At 36.3% G+C, this 20,929-nt stretch overlaps 1 protein-coding gene across 8 annotated transcripts in view; it reads left to right on the top strand.

The window, feature by feature from the left end:
• The window catches only part of LOC126284080 (uncharacterized), an 86,707-nt gene that overhangs the window by 40,955 nt on the left and 24,823 nt on the right, over positions 1 to 20,929 (top strand). For all 8 annotated transcript variants that reach the window (XM_049982714.1, XM_049982719.1, XM_049982711.1 and 5 more), the window contains exons 2-9: positions 2,513 to 3,038; positions 4,699 to 4,867; positions 6,118 to 6,473; positions 6,878 to 7,099; positions 11,249 to 11,627; positions 19,648 to 19,942; positions 20,122 to 20,303; positions 20,403 to 20,518. In XM_049982714.1, coding sequence (XP_049838671.1) covers positions 2,513 to 3,038; positions 4,699 to 4,867; positions 6,118 to 6,473; positions 6,878 to 7,099; positions 11,249 to 11,627; positions 19,648 to 19,942; positions 20,122 to 20,303; positions 20,403 to 20,518 — 2,245 coding nt within the window. The remainder of the gene's footprint in view (positions 1 to 2,512; positions 3,039 to 4,698; positions 4,868 to 6,117; positions 6,474 to 6,877; positions 7,100 to 11,248; positions 11,628 to 19,647; positions 19,943 to 20,121; positions 20,304 to 20,402; positions 20,519 to 20,929) is intronic.

Here is a 20,929-nt window from a genome sequence, read left to right as displayed (position 1 = left end):
TTCAGTTGGAATACTGGATTGATACAGTTTCCTGTATCCTGTCCAAGACTCTTCCTGTCTGAATAACTAAAGCAACCTACATCCTTTTGAATCTGCTTACTGTATTCATATCTTGGTCTGCCTCTACATTTTTATCCCCTGTGCTTCCACCAGCACCAAACTGGTGATCCTTGATGTCTAGAAGAAGGGATTGGTTGATAGGAAACATTCTAAGACAAGTTATGCCACAAATTCATTTTCTTGCCAGTTCTGTTCATTACCTACTCATTGTTCGCACTCCCATACAATGCTACACTCTAGACAAATATCTTTGGAAAAGACTTGCTAATTTAAATCTATATTTGATGTTAACTAAGTTCTCTTCTTCAGAAATGCATTTCTTACCATTGCCAATCTACATTTTAAATCTCTACTTTATTTTACAGCCCAAATAGCAAAATTTAAGTACTACTTATGGTGTTTTGTTTCCTAATCTAATTCTCACAGCATCCCTTGATTTAATTTGAACACATTCCATTACACTTATTTTGATTTGGTTAGTGTTCATCTTATATTCTCCTTTCAGGACACTGTCCATTCCATTCAATTGCTCTTCCAATTCCTTTGCTGTCTCTGATAGGATTACAATACCATCAGCAAACCTCAGAGTTCTTATTTTTTCTCTCTAAACTTTTAATTCCTTCTCCAGATTTTTCTTTAGTTTCCTTTACTGCTTGCTCAAAGTACATATTGAATAACTTTGGGGGTAGGGCACAACCCTGTCTCAATCCCTTCTCAACAACTGCTGCCCTTACAATATCTCTTGACTCTTACAACTGCTGTCTGATTTCTGTACGAATTGTATATTACCATTTGATCCCAGTATTTTACCCCTGCTAGCTTCAGAATTTCAAACAGTGTATCCAATCAAGATTGTCAAAAGCTTTCTCCAAATCTACAAAAGCTGCAAACATAGGTTTTCCTTTTCTTTACTTCGAAGATAAATTGTAGAGTCATGATTACCTCAAGTGTTCCTACATTTCTCCGGAATCCAAACTGACATTCCCTGAGGTCAGCTTCTACCAGGGGCCTTGTTTCAAGTTAGGTCTTTTGGAACTCTTGTCAGATTCCTCTTGCAGTATCATATCTCATCTTATCTACGTCCTATTACCTTTATATAATACTGTCCGCAAGTTCATTTCCCTTGTGTTAAACCTCTGCATATCCCCTGCCACCCCCCTCCCTTTCAGCTTCCCCAAGTTTGCTTAGTACTGGTTTACCATCTGAGCTCTTGATATTAATACTGCTTTTTTTCTTTTCGCCAAACATTTCTCCTTTTGACTGCTTGATTTGTTGCATTTCTCAGTTTAGTCCTATCATTAGTTAAATTCACTATCTCCTGCGATATCCAAGAATTTCTACTAGACCTTATCTCATTACCTATTTGATTGTCTCCTGCCTTCACCATTTCATCCCTCAGTGGTACCCATTCATCTTCTACTGTATATCTATTCTCTGTTTGAGTCACCAGTTGCATAATGTTCTGTCCAAAACTGCCATCAGTCTCTGGTTCTATCAACTTATCCACATCCCGTCTCCTTAATTTCCTACCGTTTTGCAATTTCTTCAATTTTAATCTATAGTTCCTAACCAATGAATTGTGGTCAGAGTTCACATCTGCCCCTGAAATGTCATACAGCTTAAAATCAGGTTCCAAAAACACTGTCCTACCATTAAGTAATCAGTGTGAAACATTCTGTGTATCCAGGTCTCTTCTACGCGTACAACCTTCATTCGTGATTCGTAACCAGGTGTTAGCAATGATTAAATTATGCTCTTTTTCCTGACAACAATGTCCTCTTGAGTAGAGCCTGCCTGGAGGTCCAAATGGGGCACTGTTTTAAATCTGGAATATATTACCAAAGATGAAGCCATTACCATTTAACCATACAGGAGAGCTGCACGTCTTCAAGAAAAATAATGGCTTGCTTTCAATCGTTTACAATAGAAACACAGCAAAGTCATGTTGGTAGAATGTTGCAGGTCAAGATCAGCCAGTCATCTAAACAGTTCTTTGGAACTACTGAAAAGGCTGCTGCCTCTCTTCTGGAGTGACAAGTTTGTCTGGCCTCTCGACAGATACTCCATCATTGTGGTTGCACCAATGGAGCGGCTGTCAGTATGGCCAATATATGTGACCTGAATTTGAGCTGTTTATGCTCATCATAAATTCTCTCTTCAAGAAGAATTTTTATTTAAATATAACACAGTAACATTCTGAAAAGATGAGGTGGGGGCGGGGGGGGGGGGGGGCAGGACATAATTTTTGATGACGGCATACAGAATTTTAGCTTCTGAAATAATAATTTTCAAAAATAAAATGGAGAGAATGTAAAATAGTTTAATGGTACCAGAGCATAAGATAATTTAATGGAAAATAATCTGATAAATATTTATGTAGATATAGTGAGTAAATGAAAATATGTATTCGCTGATTTATCGTATGTCTGACAATGGCATGAACATTTTGCAGTATGACTGAGGCTGATCTAGAAGAGGGTGAGATTGAAGATGGAGAATTACCAGAAGAAGGTGAGGTGCAAACTCCTGATGAAACTCCACCAGTGCCAAAGACTGAACAGGCACCAGTGCAAGTTCCAGTTGTTCCACCTCCAGTAAAGAAGGAACGCCGTGTACCTATGATTCCCCGCCCTCCCCGCCGCCATCCACCACAGCACCACCGAAGACAAATGGGTCCTCGGATTTACCATGAACCACGCCTGATGAATGATGACAGTGAAACAGAAGAGGATGACTGGGCAAGCAATGTTGAGAAAGCATTGAAGGCAGCTTTAGCAGGTACTGAGGCAGCAACTGGACCTGCCAGCTCCACTAGTCCAAATGCTACAACTGTGTCTAAAAATGAAACCACTACTGATAATGAAGAGAAGGACGAAAATAGAACATCCTCAGATGATGAAAGGCGACTAAAGAAAAAGAAACGCAAGAAGAAACACAGAGAGGAGAATGAAGATGAAGATGATAAGAGAGATTCTAAGGTAATTTTATTTACAAATAAGAAAAAGTAAGTTGACACAGACAGTACTTGGCATCTCCAACTTCTTTTTTTCATTATAAGAAAATATTGTCTTCTGTTTTTTAGTAGCATGTTTTAGTGTGCTTACAATACTTTTAATCAACATTTGTTTAGTAAGTTAGGCAACATTAGCGTTGAAAGAAAGTAATTTTCTCTTGACACTAAATAGACTGAACAAGCATTATTTCAATGTGTTTTTGTCATTTTTAGTGCATTCAACTTCTACATCATTACAGTCGAGTTCTTCCTTTAAGAAATTCTATATTTAAAATCTGGAAGCAGTTAGGTTCATTGAATTGTGGGTAACGTTAGGACAGACCCATCAAAACATTTCCGTTGGCTCTGAGAGGGTTGGTAGGAGTTCTGTGGAAGACAACCAAGCATGACTGTGATGGAAAGTCTCTCATAACAATGCAATTCAAATTATGTTTGCTTTTATACTTGCAGATACAATTTTACTCTAGCATTTGTCAGATTATCATGCATGCTATGATTTAAGACCATAGCACAGAATATTTTTTTCCTGTTCCAGTGTGATAGGGATTTTGTTTGACATCTGGTTGGAATGTGAGACTGAGTGACATGTCTGACACACCAACAAAACAAAGCTCACACTGAAGTCTGTCTGCACAGTTCATAATAATTTTGTATGATAGTCATGTAAAATATTGAATCCAGTACATCTGTACATCCTATATCATTATTTTTGTCTGTGGTCTCCCTTTTGTCCTCAGATCTTTAATTGTGCTACTAGTACTATTTATTTTGTGTGAAAGTTCTCCCTTACTTGTTAGATTTATCAGTAACAATCACTCCTGATGAGAAACTGTATTGTTGTTTTCTGTATGTGTAATAAAGGATAGGCAGTTAGGCAGTGGTTGCCAGTATTGAAATGCGTGGTCAGACAGGTTTGTACATTGCTTAGTGACTGTGTGCAAGAGTTACACTATTGAATGTCTGGTCGTGCATTTGACTGAGTTGCTAAGTGGCATTTTCTGTTTTCGCTGACTACAACACAACTGAAGCAAAGTTTCAGTCAAGGGACAGGCTTTTTTATGGTCTACCACTTCCTTGGATTTTTTTGTGATAAATAACAATGTTAAAATGTGTTAAGTAGTTAGTACCTGTTATGAATTATATATTGTTTTTTTCTGAAAGATACTAGTACAGAGCTTTGGCAAACAAGACACAAAGAACTGTCAATTCACAGAAAAAATACTAGGCTTTAGTTTGTGAAAAATATGGTCTTCCTATACTTGAATGATGTTTGAGAGAGTATTTTTTGTCAAATGAAAGAAATGGAAGCCAAAACATCAGTGAAAAGAAAAATATATATCCGAGGCCCCTCTTGAGAGTGCTGTCTTTGAGTATGTTGCCGTGTGTCTTCAGAGCATAGTTACTTATTGCTTCAAACTGCATTTGTTAAGTGTCACAGAAATGTTCTGATTTATTTGTACTTTTGCTTTTTATAATTTTTTTCTTCTGTTGTTGTTTACCATTGGTTTAAATTTTTTAAACTCAGGTCGACAAATGATAATTTTTCTTCTATGCAAGTAATTATAATTGTGCTTTCTGTTAGCATTTAAAGTGCAAAGAAAGATTGTATTTTGTCGTATATTTAGAAACGGAGGAAATCGCACCATAAAGATGTTTGGGAAGACAAGGACGAACAAGGAGATGAAGATGAGATGTTATTTGTCCGAGGAGCATCTCCTAACACCCGAAGTAATTTCCACCCTGAAGGATCTCCTTCCAGAAATTTTGGGGAGAACTCTTTCTTTGGTGATCAAGGTTAGTGTAATGTAAATGGTTGTATTTATTCCTGTTTGGTAGAATCAGTCTGTCTTCAAGAAAAAGTGTAACTGCATTGTTAAATTCTCCACATAACATACTTCACAATTATAATTCTCATCACATGTTAAATACTCACCAAAACATTGTATTTTTATTAAATTTTCTTACATTATTTTTCCTTTCTCAGTAATATTGATATCTTAGTAAGGTTTCTTAACCGTCTTCGACTACTCATTGTTTTGAGTTATGCATTTGTTATATTTATTTGTTCTAATTAACTTCAAGTATATTAGAATTCTCTGAATATTTAACACAATTCTAAAATGCTACAAATGGATTGTCTTTTATTGCTTTGGGCTCATACATTACTGTTTACAGTTCATTTTAAGTAGTCATTATCCTCAGTATGAGCTTGTGCTGGATTAGGTATGGCCAAGTGATCTGTAGAAAAAGATCCCATGTACCCTTAGGATCAGATATGATAAAGATTACATTAATGAGGATCATACCATCGCATTGAGATTTGTTTACTATATTATGCCATTACAGCTGAATTAGGGAAATGGCATTTACTAATTTAGATAGATGTGGAATACGATCTAAAAGTACTAATCTCTCCACATGTAAGACTGTGGCAGTTTTTCTAGAGAATACTGAGTGTCAGTTAGTTACACTTCTTTTAATTGGGAACTGGGTAAATACTAGCGTTGTGGATTCCAAGGCTATGTATCTGAAGATACTGAAAGCTTGTAAGTCACTACAGTAATTGGCTATCTGTGAGATGATTGGCTTGATGCCATAAACAGAAATAGAGGCTTATTTGTCATTGTATGAGATACCATTAATACTTAGATCTGCGAGCTAGAATATTTTGGAACTTTTAAAGAAAACAGTAGGAAAGAGCCACCAATATTTGATCACTAAATGTTAACAATTTCCTGATTTCTGTTCTGGGCAGTGGAGATGGAGATGGAGGTTGGAAGTGAAACTTCAGTTGAATTGTGCAAAATGTGTGAAATCAAATGTGTAAAGAATGATTCTGAGTTGGGTAATTGGAATAACTTTGTGAGAAATTGTGAAAACAAGTGATAGAATGTGAGTTAAACATCAAAAGATTATGGAAGATAGGGGCGTATTTTTATAATGAATGTTTCCATTCTCTTGTGTGTGGAAGATAGAGGCATATTTTTATAAAGGATGCTTCCATTTTCTTTGTGTTCCATTAATTTAAGTGACATTGTTTCCAGGTGCATTTGATGAAGCATATGATTCCTACCATGAAGAGGGATCTGACTATGAAGCACGAGATGAGTTCCCTGTTCGGAGGGGAGCACGAGGTAGTGATGAAGACAGTTTGCGCCGAAACATTGGCAGAGGAGCAAAACGAAGAATGCGAGGTGGGAGTGGTTCGATGGGACGTGGTGGGGGAGACATTGGTAGCCAACGTGGAGGACATCACATGAACAAGAGAATGCCACTAAGTCGGAAGGATGTGACAAGTGGAAAGAACATTGGCAAGATGCGTGGAGGCATGAGACGAATAGGAGGACGTGACAATCGCTCTGATGTTTGTATGTTCTTCATGCAAGGGAAATGTCACAAGGTTAGTAAATCTCAATAAATCCAATTGTGTTCAGCCTTTACTGAAACAACTTTCTCATAGTTCACAGCTCTCATAATTTTAATGTAACACTGTGTGTAGTAAGGTGATACGTCAGTTAAGAAATCAGGCTACGAGTTAGCACATACAACATTTTTTGCTTGTTTGGAAATTAGTGGCAGCAATTGGTCATGTGATGTAGCTCTGTGCAAGGTAAGACAGATTAATATATCTATGCCAATTTCACTTCTAAATATCAGCCAACACATAAAATGATTATTGATTTTTAAATATGAAATTGGAGCAGACTAGCTCTAACTTCAGTCACTAAGTAATTAAATAAATATTTAGTTATTGAGCTCATTATATAAAGGTGAATTGTAGTATAATTAAATTTGTGTTTACAGGGTGAAGATTGTCCATATTCTCATGATGCCTTGCCCGCCCGAAAAAATGAACTGTGCAAATTTTATTTGATGGATTGTTGCGCAAAGAAAGACAAATGCTTGTACCTACATGAGTCTTTCCCATGTAAATTTTTTCATACTGGGCTTAAATGCTATTCAGGTGCTCGATGCAAATTCAGTCATGGCCCTTTGTCTGAACAAATGAGAACTGTCCTAATGAAGGTAAGGTGCTAAAGACATCTGAAAACAAAAATTCAGTATTTCCTTTAGATACCATAATTAATTCTAAGTAAAACTTAAAATTTCAACATATAATGTGGATGATTAGTTAATTATGGAAATATGTAGTATTAAATTTGGAAGCCACCGTTTAGGCATGCTCATGTTAAATGTACTGTATGTTTGATTAAGATGAGCTTTGGTTGTAAGGTTATTGTGCTAAGTTATTAGTGTAGTGCATATTTTATGATGTGTTTCAATCAGTTTATTGAACACAGTAGGAAATGTAAGAGATAAATTAATCATAAAATAACTATATATTCTGTCACATTATTTACGACAGTCTGACAATGCTCAAGCAGTACACGGAATCCACACTTGAAGAAACTTAATGGTTTGTAGTTAAAGATTCTATGAAACAGGTTCAGAATGCATTTTTGTCCAGAAAAAAGTTTTTCTGATAGCTTCTCTGGTGAAATCAGCCAAGTGCAGGTGGGCATTATCTTGGAATAGCAACACTTGATTCAGTTTTCTTTGCGGTTTTTCTTACACTGCAACTGAAAGATATCTCAGTTATTGGCAACAAATGCCTGCTGCAATGGACACACTTCTGGGGAGCAATTAGTATTATAAACCACCATTTTTGTGCTATCAAATGTAAAATATTATCTGTCTACGCTGCTGTTTGCTTGAGAAGGCATCCTTTGTTAGGAAATTGCCAATAATTTCATTTTATGAAGTTAAAATGGCGTTATAACTTGTGACTTGGTAACAGTGTTGCATAGGAATGGTCAGTGAGCAAATTAAGGACTTTCAAGCAGAAAAGCAGATACATTCAGCCCTTTTGTTACTTTGTTGGAGCATGCAGTTATCTTGCACCTGACTTCCGAACCTTGCACATTGAATGGAAATGTCGCATGGAGGTTAAATGGTAAAAGTGCATCATATTTGCCAATTAACCAAAATCATTCATGCCAGAACAATCTTTCTTGAATTGAGAAAATCATTTTCTCAGATAATTTCTTCAATAGCAGGTTACCCCGCATACAGCACAAATGTTTCAAGCAGCCTCCACTGCCTAACGCCTTTATTAAATCCAGAATGAACAATATGTCACAAATGATAGATGTCCTCCCTCTTGAGACCATATTTTGCAACACACAAACAAGATTTTTTAAGATTCAAATATGCAAAATCCAATATGCAACTGCAAGGCAAACACTAGAATTTCAAGGAAAATGGCAATTGATACACTGATGCTAACCTATTTGCTAACACATCAAACATAAACATTTCAAACTTATACCCTAAACCAGTTTTGTTTTAGACAATTTAACTTTGATGGTAGTTTGCTCCCTTCAGTGTTCCTCGAGTTATATGCTGTGCGAGCAATGTCTGCACTGTGGTGTTATTGCATGCTGTCCACTTAGTTTATCAAAGTTTTTAGAAAAATCAAACTAAAACATCAAACAATCATATGCTTGCCAATGTTAGATCAGAAACATACTCAAGATACATTGCATCATGATCACCTGAGTGGATGATGGCTGTTGCCAGGGGCTACTGTCTGCTGCATGGCAAGGAAACTCTTAAGCACAAATTGTTGTGATCCTTACTCAGCCACAAGCTCTTTCGTGGAAAGGTACCTATACTGTTGTTATTTTTGGGCTTGCATTGGACTTATATTTTAAGCAGACAGACAAAATACAGTTAAAACATTAAAGTAAGGAGTGAACTGGGACTTCAGTCTTTGCATCTTCATGTGAGACTTTTACCACCAGATCACAAGCAAATATAGCACAACAACAACAACAACAACTCAAGTGGAAGACAACACTTCCTCCAGAAACTTTCATACCTTACTATATTTTCAGATCATGCAGATGGATAGACTTAAAATTCTGGGACTTCAGTCTTTGCATCTTCATGTGAGACTTTTACCACAAGATCACAAGCAAATATAGCACAACAACAACAACAACTCAAGTGGAAGACAACGCTTCCTCCAGAAACTTTCATACCTTACTATATTTTCAGATCATGCAGATGGATAGACTTAAAATTCTGGTGTGTGACCATATTTATGGTGTCTCAAGTGAACAACTCACACTTAGTGTTTGTGGTGGCAAGATGGTGGCAGGTTTTACATCAAAGACAGTACATATTCAGTGGTTCCAAGAATATTAAGACATGTTTTGTGTGGCAGAGCAGTTTACAGTGTATTTTATTGAGCTCCACATTCACGTTTCTTTCTTTCTTTTTTTTTTTTTTAAATGTGAGCAACAGCTGAATTGTTAGATACACAACAAGCAAAAATGAAAGATATACAAGCAAAGAAGTAACTGGAGAACTAGGTGCAATTGATGCTAACAAACGATAGTGGAGAAAGACTGCCTCCTTCCCCCTTACTGCTGAGGTCATGAAATTCCTGAAATATTAGAGGTCACATTTCACCATCTGTTCTAATAGTATTTATATCATCATAAGTGCACCTTTATGTATGTTAGAGTGACTAAAAGAAAAATAGTATTTGCTGTAAATATCAACAGTATTAGTATACTAAATGATTTCAGCAGATATTAGTCATGGATGTAAGTGATTTAAAGGACAGTGATTAATTTCATATTATTCTCTGAACCTACCTGTGAGTTATAGGTAGTCTGAAATTGTTCCCAGCAGGCAAAATAGACAAGGTCATCCATGATTTCTTTCTCCAATGACCAAACGTTGTGCTGTATCATATATCGTTCACTGGTGGGGTGCGGTGGTTGAGAGAGAGAGAGAGAGAGAGAGAGAGAGAGAGAGAGAGAGAGAGAAGGACGACGAGGAGAAGAAGAAGAAGGGGGGGGGGAGGGGTGGTGGTGGTGGTGGTTAGTATACAGGGTAGTCAGAAACAGTCTGAAAAGCTTATACTGTTGTTTCAGATAGTGTGTGTTGAGAAGTAATTGGTAAGAAAGAAATTTGATATGTTGCACTGTTTCAGAGTTACTTAGCACTGAAGTTAGCCAATCAGGCCATTTCATGTGGAAATTCAAGCAGCCTACCAGATACAATTAGTGTCAATTGCTATGTAGTGTGGATGGATAGCACATTAAACAACTCAGCCTTTGTTTGATTCTTACTATGGTCCCATGTCCAGTTTCTATATCACTCTTTTGTTCAGTTGTAGGAAAGTGAATGAAGAACCCATTTGCCGACACCATCTCTGGCAAGCTGTTTGAATTTGCATGCACACGACCTGGTTAGCTAACTTCAATGTTAATTAACTCAGAAATGATGCAAAGTACTGAATTGTTTTCTTAAAGATTATTTCTCAGCACAATCTGTTAACTGTTTCCGTCCACCTGGAATGTACTACATTTAGTTCCTACTTTTAAACAAAATCATCAACTGTGGTATTTACAGACTCTTAAACTGATCTTGTTCTTTTGTGGTCAAAAATAGCTGTTGGAAAAATTCTTATGGTGTACAGAACATCAGTAGCATTAATAATGAGTGCTTTAAGCTGCAAAATACACATTTGTGTCATGTTTTAGTACTAACGTCAACAGGGTGAATATGGGTGACGTCCATATGTTCTAATTTATGAAGTAGCAGCTATTGTCTTGAGCTTTAAATTATTTATTTCTCTCAAAGTTTTTCACTTTGTGGCTTGTGACAGTGAAATCTAGGCAAATATTTTGCCTGTCACTAGCATAACAATAGTTCAAACACACCTGCTCCTCCAGACAATATAATCTATCAAAACAATGGTTTTCTGTCATTTAACTTGCACAGGGCCACACGTAGACTGTGATGACAAATGGTTTATTGCAGAGGTATGAGGAGTTGAATACTACACAAATTGTGACAGCATTCCCTTTGGTTTGAATGTGTTAGCTTTTAAAGTACTGGTTTGGCAAATGGAACTGACATGTATTTACCCATGGCAAATATTTCATTATATATGTTTAATAATATTGGATATCACTTTAAATTTCTGTCTGATGGCCCTTCTGGTTTATCTTTGTGAATTATAATTGGGAGTAGATGGTGTGCTGCGCTGCTTGACAAGATGGTTTGCATAAAATAAGTAAAGGAACTGAATGTAGCATTTTATGAACATAGTCCCCAAAATTTAAATTTTAATTATGAAATTATCTGTTTTTATAGCATCTGGAGACTGCACCAAAAGACTTGCTGGGTGATTACCCACGTGTGGGTCGTGACAGTAATTCTTCTGGATCGTACCACAAAAGAAGAGATAATGAACGAGGCGATCGTCCAGACAGAAATGACAGGGAAAGGGATAGGGAGAGGGAAAGAGACAGAAGCGAGAGGGTGGAAAGAGGGGAGAGGTCTGATAGGAGTGACAGGAGTTCTGTGCATCGATCTGGGAATGGGAGTGCGAAGAGAGGTTCCAGATCCATCCCATCACTTTTTGACATAGAGGTTCCAATCCATGTGCAGCGGTTAGCTGAACAAAAGGATGTTGACGGAGAAAATTCCCCAGCACGTCGATCTACACCCATGCCAGAATCTGAAAATGAAGGTATGTTAAAATGTAGTATTCATTTCCCATTGTTATTTGATAGTACATTTCGTTGAAATGCATCAGCTCCTCTCATTTTATGTGTGACTGTAACCATGCAAATTTTTATCACATATTATTTAACAGTTTATAGCCCATTGCTTTAAGGACTCGAAGGATATTTCTGTCATTGGTTTTCACTTGTCTTCTCTGGTCACCTAAATGTGTCTCTGATTAATACAGTTGAATGTTTTTGTGATTAGTTACATCTTTTAAAGATTGAGCAGTCATCTAAATTGCACTTTGTAATTGTGTATGTGTTTCAATTTAAAAAAAAAAAAAAAAAGGCTTGCTATTCAATATCCCGTTTTTTAATGCCTTTCATAGTTGAGGCACCTAATGTATGTACAGTCAAATGATTAGGCTAAAACAAGGTCCACACTAGTTATCCTAATCACAATGATAACTGGCAGCAGAACGACCACCATTGCAAATTACCATCAGTATTGCTGAAATTCTACCCAACTGCTAGGAAAATGTGTGTCCTTATCTACACTGATTTGATTGATCATATTGTGCTGCTTCTTTTGCATGTGAAAAGGAAAGTTGCACTGTGCTTAGGGATAAATGTTCAACTGTAGGTTGTTCTTTAATCAGATAGGTTAGTCAGTTCATTGGCTGGAGGAGACAAAGGCACACCACTTCAAATAGTCTTGGATAGTATAGAATCATGCTATTCAAACCAATCTCCAGATTTAAGGCAGCTTTACTATTGTTGAGACTGAGGCTAGAATGTAGATCAAGAATCATTCAAGTCTCCTAATACAGCCACATATTGTGGTACTTGGTCATAATGCAAATAAATTTCCCATTTGTTTTTACTGCAGTTACTTTTGAATGATGATTTGTGATGTCACTTAAAGTTAGTGTCCACATATGCATAAAAAAGGTTTCTGTAAGACAGTTCGTATTTGAATGCGAATTAAATTGTTTGGTGCCATTTCTTTCTAGGCTTGTTACTCTAAAAAATTATAGTTCGTAAAAATAAATAAACTGCTGCACATCATATTGACTACTAGAAAATGTACCCAGAGCCACTTCTTGCGAAATTGCAAATTTGTATTTTGCAGTTTGCCACTATTCTCCTTGAAAATAAAAATGCCATATGGCTCTGGGTTCTAATAGACTTAAGTAGCATTGTACCTTCACTTTGTGATAGATTCCTCATGCTGGTCGCCAGTGTCAAAAACTAATAAAAATTTTATAATAGAAAGGATCTGCATATATTTGAACATTATCTGCCCAACAACAAACTAATATTTACGTATTGCATACAATTTATGTTCTCTCTGTCAAACTCATTGTGAGCAGTAGGTACCCATTATGAAGTGGTAGCATTAACATATCTAGTATGTTTTTTGACACAAATTTGATCGAACTTTGTAAGTACAGTGATGGTTCATAAGCTCCTTGAACATTGGCAAATGTTGCACCAATGACACAGGGCCGGGAGAGGGGGGGGGGGGGGGGGAGGGGAGAGGAGGATATGCGGGTATGCTTGTGCTTGAGATGTTCCCTTACTTTTTGAGGATTCCACTATTCTTTGTTCCATATTTCCGTGTAACTCTTTGTAGGAAATAAGTGGCTGCATTTCCACAATGACTAATTACTCCATTGTGAGTGGCTTCCTGAATGAAGATGTAACCAGTTAATTTCCCTTTTTGATGTTATGAGCCTTTATGCAACAGTGTTTTTCACCATGGAGACTATTTTATAATAATGTGAGCAGCTGTTCATAGTGGGGTGATTACTAATTCCACTTTATAAATGCTTTAATAGTGTAAATGCTGATCTAGAATCTTAACAATACAGTGATAGGTTCCTCCTCGTGTTGGTACACATGTTGGAACCTCTGTGGGATTACTTATCAGCTCCAGTATTACATCTATATGTTTATTCTACAATTTACACATAAGTACTTGGCAGAGGTTTCGTTGAACTGCCTTCAAACTATTTCTCTTCCATTCCACTGTCAAATAATGTGCAGGAAAATCCTTTTGTGCAAACTCTGATTTTATTTTATTATGACTTCATTTTATTTTATTTTATTACGATGATCAGAGGCCAGAAGTTTAGAATGTACGAATAATTAAAACAAGGAGACAGAACACATTATAAATAGCTAAAATAGGTAATACAGAAAAACCTGACATTATCACGTCAATTTATTATGTCTGCTTGTGTCTGTGTATGTGCGGATGGATATGTGTGTGTGTGCGAGTGTACACCTGTCCTTTTTTCCCCCTAAGGTAAGTATTTCCGCTCCCTTAAAACCCACATCCTTTCGTCTTTCCCTCTCCTTCCCTCTTTCCTGAAGAAGCAACCGTCGGTTGCAAAAGCTAGAAATTCTGTGTGTTTGTGTGTTTTATTTATTGTGCCTATCTACCGGCACTTTCCCGCTTGGTAAGTCTTGGAATCTTTGTTTTTAATATAATTTATTTACTAGGCTACACTACTCAGACAATCACACAATCCACATTGTATGTTAACATATATTATATCTTTAAAGTATTTAGAGTTTTAAACAAAATGAGAAATGTACTCAACAGGAAAAGGAAAAAAAATCTTGAAAGCTTCTGCATTACAATGTCTTAGCAGCTTATTGGTTGCACCTGACAACCAAATGCTTTTTTAAATTTTCTGGAGTCATGTTGAGTCTCTTGTCAGATAATACATTTTTCAACTGAGTAAATGACTTCCCAACATCTACAGAGGTACTTAGAGCAAACCTAAAATACTAAGCTATTGTGGGATACTTTTTTACTGTAATAGAATTGTCAGCTTATAGAATTTTTGGAATATTTCTAAGTTTGTCAAGATCAGGACTTCCCGAAAAAGCCAATTTTACAATTTTCTGTAACTAATGAACCCCATTTCCCTGGTACATGCTCCACCATTATCACTGCATCAAAGGTTGCCCTTTTCTTGAAGCTGGCAGATCACATGTGGGAGGAAACAAACTCGACCACAATGAAATTTCAGTCATTTCTCACGTCTGAAGATTCAAGAATTTTCCTTGATGCTACAGTTGAAGATACTTCATCCTCCAGAGCAACACCACCTTAGTCATCTCAGGGAAAACTGGAAGTATTTTAAACTGTTGCTGAAATCTGTGGCTATCATTTCATTGCAATTGGTTGAAAGGCCAGCGGGATACTTGTTGCAATGTCTTTAAGGGGACGGTCCTTGAATACTGGGGAAACCTTGAAAAAATTGTCAGTTTTATAGATAGTGTAACCCAAAGGATAAGATTTGTAAGCCCATATGATGCTTACCTCTTTTAAAACATCTTTTGGGAACATTTTTTATGTATGAACCACAGCTTTATCTCTCACACTTTTTTTTAATTGTATGCTAATTATTTATGTACACATCATAAGTACACATTACGCAAAATAAAAACAAAGTAGAAAGTTTGTCTCTCCTGTAAGTTATTTACACTATTATCTTTAAAGCCAACTATTGAAAAGATGGTGCTGTCATTTAAGTGTAATTATCAAAAATTTTGGAAATGAATTTAGGGTTTTTTTAAAAGTTAATTCACAAGAGTAGTTTACTTTATAGTTAAGCATGTTTCAAGACAGTATACAAAATTTAAGCTCTCTATCTTTAGTAGATTTTAGCCAAAGTGTAGCAGAACATAAAATAATTTAACTTCCAGGAAATTCGAGTTAAAGTTAAAACTTGTGTTTTCTATTAAACTTAATACATCCCAGGTCCATATTAATCTTGTTTCCTGTGTTGTTCTTCCTCTCTTCTCTTTTTCACACTACTACTTATTGTTGTTGCTTCTTTGGGGGGTTCCAACATCAATTTTTCTGCTTCAAAGAGTCTTCTTCTGTCAGTGGCTCTTAGAGCTCTATGCATATTTAGTCCACCAGGCACTCCCATCAGTTCCACAACATTAAGCCTTGACACTGCACCGTCATTGAAGCACAGTTCCATAACGTTAAGCTTTCGCTTTGCACCATCATTGAAACATAGAACAGCATTTGGCACGCCTATTTTCAAAATGTTTGGTCCTACTAGAATAGTTTTTGGTATCCGTTCCCACATGCAGTTGTTGAAACTTTCATTTGAATTTTGAGTCCTGCCATGTAAACATTTTTCTAATAATCTTGTCACTAAGAGCCCTATGTATAGGTTTTATAACTTCTATTATAGCTAATTGCAAAGAATGTTTATGCTTGTAGGTCTCACCTTGAGTAACAGCACTCTGGTAGCCACACCATGACTCACTGCCAGGTGGGCAGAGTGCATGACATGGGTTCTCACCTGTGGTAGCCCATACTGCCTTTTTCATTCTCCTTAGGTCTTTTTTATTTTGTCTTATGGCTTGTCCAAAATAATACTGCAACCTGTAGTTCTCTGACTGCTAACATATTTTGCACAGTCATCACTTAAAACTCCCGAGCTGTCAGGCTGTTGTCAGTGTACAAAACTTTCTCCTAACATTTTCTCTCAGACTGTGGGAGACATCTTCAGAGGTAAAATGGCCAACTGGTGACTTTTGCACAGAATTATTCTACAGTTATTATAAAATGTATTGGAACCTGAAATATTAATGTAACTTTACAATCTACTGTGATAGGAACACAACATTTCAGCAAGTTACTAGGTACATGCTCAACAGTGTCACAATGGAAACTGAAAGAAAGAGAAATTTAGAACAATAATGAAACCATATCTCAGCTTCAACATTCATTGTTGCTTTTGATGGAGATGTCATCTGATAATAGGCCAAGGAAACACAAGTGATAATTTAAAAGCTCTTACCTATTGGTACCTCTTTTCATGGGGACACTTATTAATATTTTTAATAATAAAGGTGCAAATAATGATAAAACGGCATTTATTTCAGCAATTATATAAAAAAGGCTGAGAAAGGCAACACAAAACTGCTGCTTGGCATTCACAAAAATGCAAATTGCACAGATTCACATTAAAATTGAAGATAGATTTAACACATTTAAAAAGAAATTCTGCCAAAGTTCCCATCTCTAACAATGAATGTTCTTCTGTATGTGGGTAGGCATCATAAAAGTATTTTTGCATCTGGAGAAGACTGAAAGTCCATGGAAAGATTGTGCTGCACTAAAAAACTCATTGTTGTAATGATTACCATCTCAGTTGCGAAACTCTTTACCTATTTTGTGTTTATATAAAACGAGCTGCCCTTCTTTGTAATTTTTTATGTGCTCCATTTATGCTATATGATAAACATCCCAAGCCATGTGACAGTATTCTAGAAGAGGGCAGACAGGCATAGTGTAGGCAGTCTCTTTAGTAGATATGTTGCATCTCTCAAATATTCTGACAGTGAAACACACACAAGCTTTAATTTGGTTTCCCACATTTTCTTTGTGATCGTTCTAGTTTAAGTTGTTTGTAATTGTAATCCGCAGGTGTTTAATTAAACTGACAGCCTATAGATTGGTGTGATTTATCATGTAACCAAAATTTAATGGATTTCTTTTATTATTTAGTGTTTTATCCATCCTCAGCAACTGTAGTTGTACATAACGAAATAATAAGCAACCAATTCCATAAAAGAAATTTTCTTTCTCTACTTGTTTTGGGCACTTAGTGCTCTTTTTCAGAAGGTTATACAAATCCCATTATTTGCGAGTGTAAGATGCATACAGCAAAATGCAATGGTTATGTGGTTCATAGTGTCTGTATAAAATTCTGTTGCGCTTAATTCGTGGGTCACAGGATATTCCGTGAGAAGAGTGCAAGCTGAGTTTCACGTAAGTAATGCCTTTAAAGTCCATGCTGATTTGTAGACAGAAGCTTTACCGTCTGAAGGAAATTCATTATATTCAAACCGGGAATATGCTGAAGAATTCTGCAGAATCTTGATGTTAAGGGTATTGGTCTGTTTGTTTATACAGGCACTGTGAACCACGTAACCATGGCATTTTGCTGTATGCATCTTATTGCTGACAAGCGAAAATATTGTGATAGGTAGTTATGTAGAAGGGCACCCAAGTGCCTGAAACTGATAATGAAATTAAATTTTTTTATGCTTCCGGTTGCTTAATTTCATTATTATTCCTTATATTACTCATCTGGATGGCCTCACAACTTTTATTGTTTAACTCAACTGTCATTGTTTGCACCATGAAGATATAATGTTTAAATGATTTTGCAGTTGGTTTGAATCTTCTGGTGTTTTTAATAGGTGAATAGAGACTAAGAACCACAATTTCCTGCTCCACTCTTAATAACCTTGTCTCTAATGAACGCTCATCAACAAGGACAATGTACTGGTTCCTATTACATAAAAGTCTTGAAGTAACTTAAACATCTGGAACATATTCCATATACTCATACCTTCATTAACAATCTGCAGTACCGAACCATGTCAAATGCTTTCCAGGAATCTAGGAGTACGGAATCTGCGCATTGCCCTTCATTTGTGGTTCACGTGATATTGTACAAGAAAAGTACAAGCTGAGTTTCACATAAGCAATGCCTTCTAAGTCCATGCTATTTTCTAGACAGAAGCTTTACCATCTCAAGAAAATTTATTATAATCAAACTGAGAATGTGTTTAGGAATTCTGCAGCACATTGATGTTAAGGATAGTGGTGTGTTCTGTTACACTTCTTACATACAGGTGACACTTATGATTTTTTTTTTTCTCCCAGTTGCTTGTGACTTTATGCTTAGCAAGAGATTCGTGATAAATGCAAGCTAAGTAATGTGCCAGTGCTGTAGTTTACTCTCTATAAAACCAAATCAAATGAGGAGTCCATCTGTACTTTGGCAGTTACTACTAATTATGACCAAATCTTGAAATATAGGATCAATCTGAGATCCCCTTTCTATGGCACTGACTATTTTGTGTGAATAAAGAGCCACCCAAGAACAATATTAGAACAATGTATGGCAGACACATTAGTTTTGTTTTTCTTTTGGTGATAGGATCCCAGTAAATGCCTCCACAACTTAATGAGACATAGATATATTTGAGAATGACACTTCTTAATATGTAGGGATGATTTACTACAATACTTTCGGTCTTGTGTTCAAGAAAAAGGTCTAACAAAGGTGTTTAACATACAGGCACACATCACTGCATCTTAGTTTTTTTGTGTGTATGTGCTGCATGTTGTTGTGTGACAGCAATAAGAGTTGCACAAGTAGACAGGAGAAATCATTTATGGAAGTGAGTCTTCACTTTACCATTCCTGATGTGCTGGTAATAATCTACTATTGCTCCATTGCATGCAGAAGCCATGACTGCAACACCAGCGGCAAACTGTAGCAGTAAAATACAAGGCGGGTGCTGGGAAAACGTATGACTCGGTATATTGTGCATCTTCTTGGTTCGTAGGACTAATTTTCTTTCTGTTAACCTTAAACATCAGTATGTTTCTCTCCAAGTAAGTGTAGAACCCTCTCCATGCTTGCAAATCAGAGATATTACTTATGAAAAGACTGAACACAGTTCTTTCTTTAATTAGTAACCATTCTTTACCACAGTTTTTGTTGTCCACCTTGATTATGTCTTGTCAGCCGGATTGCTCACACACACTCATGTACACTGTTACTGAAAAACTACTATTACATAATTATAGCTTACACTGCTTTAGCCATAGCCACCACTAATACACTGCATACACAATTATCAGTGTTTATACTGTCATGCTTATGAAGCTATATGTATATGAAAAATGACACATAATATTACATGCCAGCAATCTTACTAGGACATTCGCCTAAATTTAGCAATTTCATTGCGTGGTCTTTTCTTTTTGTGTTGGGGATTCATGTTATATTGTATTTTCATTGGTCCTATTTCCTACAAAAACAGCTTATGCGTAAGATGTTGGACAAGTCAGTTTATATGTAAATAGGTGAAAGTGATTTATTTGCATAAACATTTAAATTTACAAAAAAAAACATTGCAGACATTTAAATATTCTTCATCGGAGTAAAAACAGTGTATGCAACACATACTTCTCTGTTATAGATGGAACAGACTCACCTACCTCATCTTCAAAACTGGAGTCAAGGCCTTCTAGAAGCAAGGAAAATAGGTGGGTTTCTGATAACTCAATGCCATCAGGGCATAACAAAGAATTTAATGCCGAGAAAACACCAGAGAGAAAGAATGACTCTGATGTGCAACATGATGTACAAAGGCCGACTTTCCGTTTCTATCAAGATACTTTAAGTTCTGATGAAGGGGAACATCGAAAGGGAGATGATAAGCATAGGAAGAGAGAACACAAGAGCAAAAGAGAAAGTCATCATAAACGCTCAAAGTGAGTAAATAGTAGTTTTATTTCTGCATAGATTTTATGATGTTGATTTGAAGCTACAGATTCAAAAGAAGGCACATACTGCATCTTTCTGTATTTATTTCCTCCAATCAATGATAGACTGTATGAAGAAAATCATCAATAATTACATACATAATAATTTAAGTGGAATTTTTTTACAGGCTGTCTCCTGACGCTTCAACACTGGACGAGTCTGTAAAAAGTAAAAGTTTCAGCATGACTACAACAGATGAAAAATCTTCAAATTCTGAAGAAATAAGTATTGTTAAATCAGAGCCACAAGATGAGAAACCACAGAAGATTGACTCAGCACATGATGCACGAGATTCTCAGGCAGAGACTGGTAAAATTATTAAATTATGTAGCTACATAATTGATTGGAGAAAAGGTGTCTTGAAGTTAAGGATCTCTGATAACATCTAACCTGAATTAACATTCCTAGGTGAAAGTGGCACTGAAAGCAACGATGGAGCCAATATTCCTCTCCACCTTCCCAAGAAACAGCGAGAACTGTTTTTGAGAATACAGCAGCAACAGAGAGAAGCAGACAGCAGTCAGGTATGAAGGAAACTATTGCTGTTTGCAATATCAGTTAGATAAATTATGAAGCCATGCTAATCCGTGCTGAACACAGAATAGACCATGATATGCTTATAATAACAAATTATGACAGATATTAAGTGGATGCTTTGAGCCTGTGCCACAAATGTGAGTGCTTTCATCACAGCAGCTGGATGAGATGGATTCAGTACATATTTCCACATTATATACTATATCCATCACTTCTTTGATTTAATTAATTATGTCATCAGATTTTTCAGTTGCGTATTACTTTTTGTAGGTGCTAGTAATTCACAGTTGGCCACTCTAATTGTAGGTCACCACGATCATCTCTAACTTTGCTTGTCAAGTGGCACTGGACCTCTAATGAAACATTATTTCATATGTAAAATGTTAAGAATCCGTAAG

Source organism: Schistocerca gregaria, chromosome 8, assembly GCF_023897955.1.
Source record: "Schistocerca gregaria isolate iqSchGreg1 chromosome 8, iqSchGreg1.2, whole genome shotgun sequence".
Lineage (NCBI taxonomy): Eukaryota > Metazoa > Arthropoda > Insecta > Orthoptera > Acrididae > Schistocerca > Schistocerca gregaria.
Note: the sequence above shows the minus strand (reverse complement) of the source record. Positions and strands in the feature narration are given on the sequence as shown.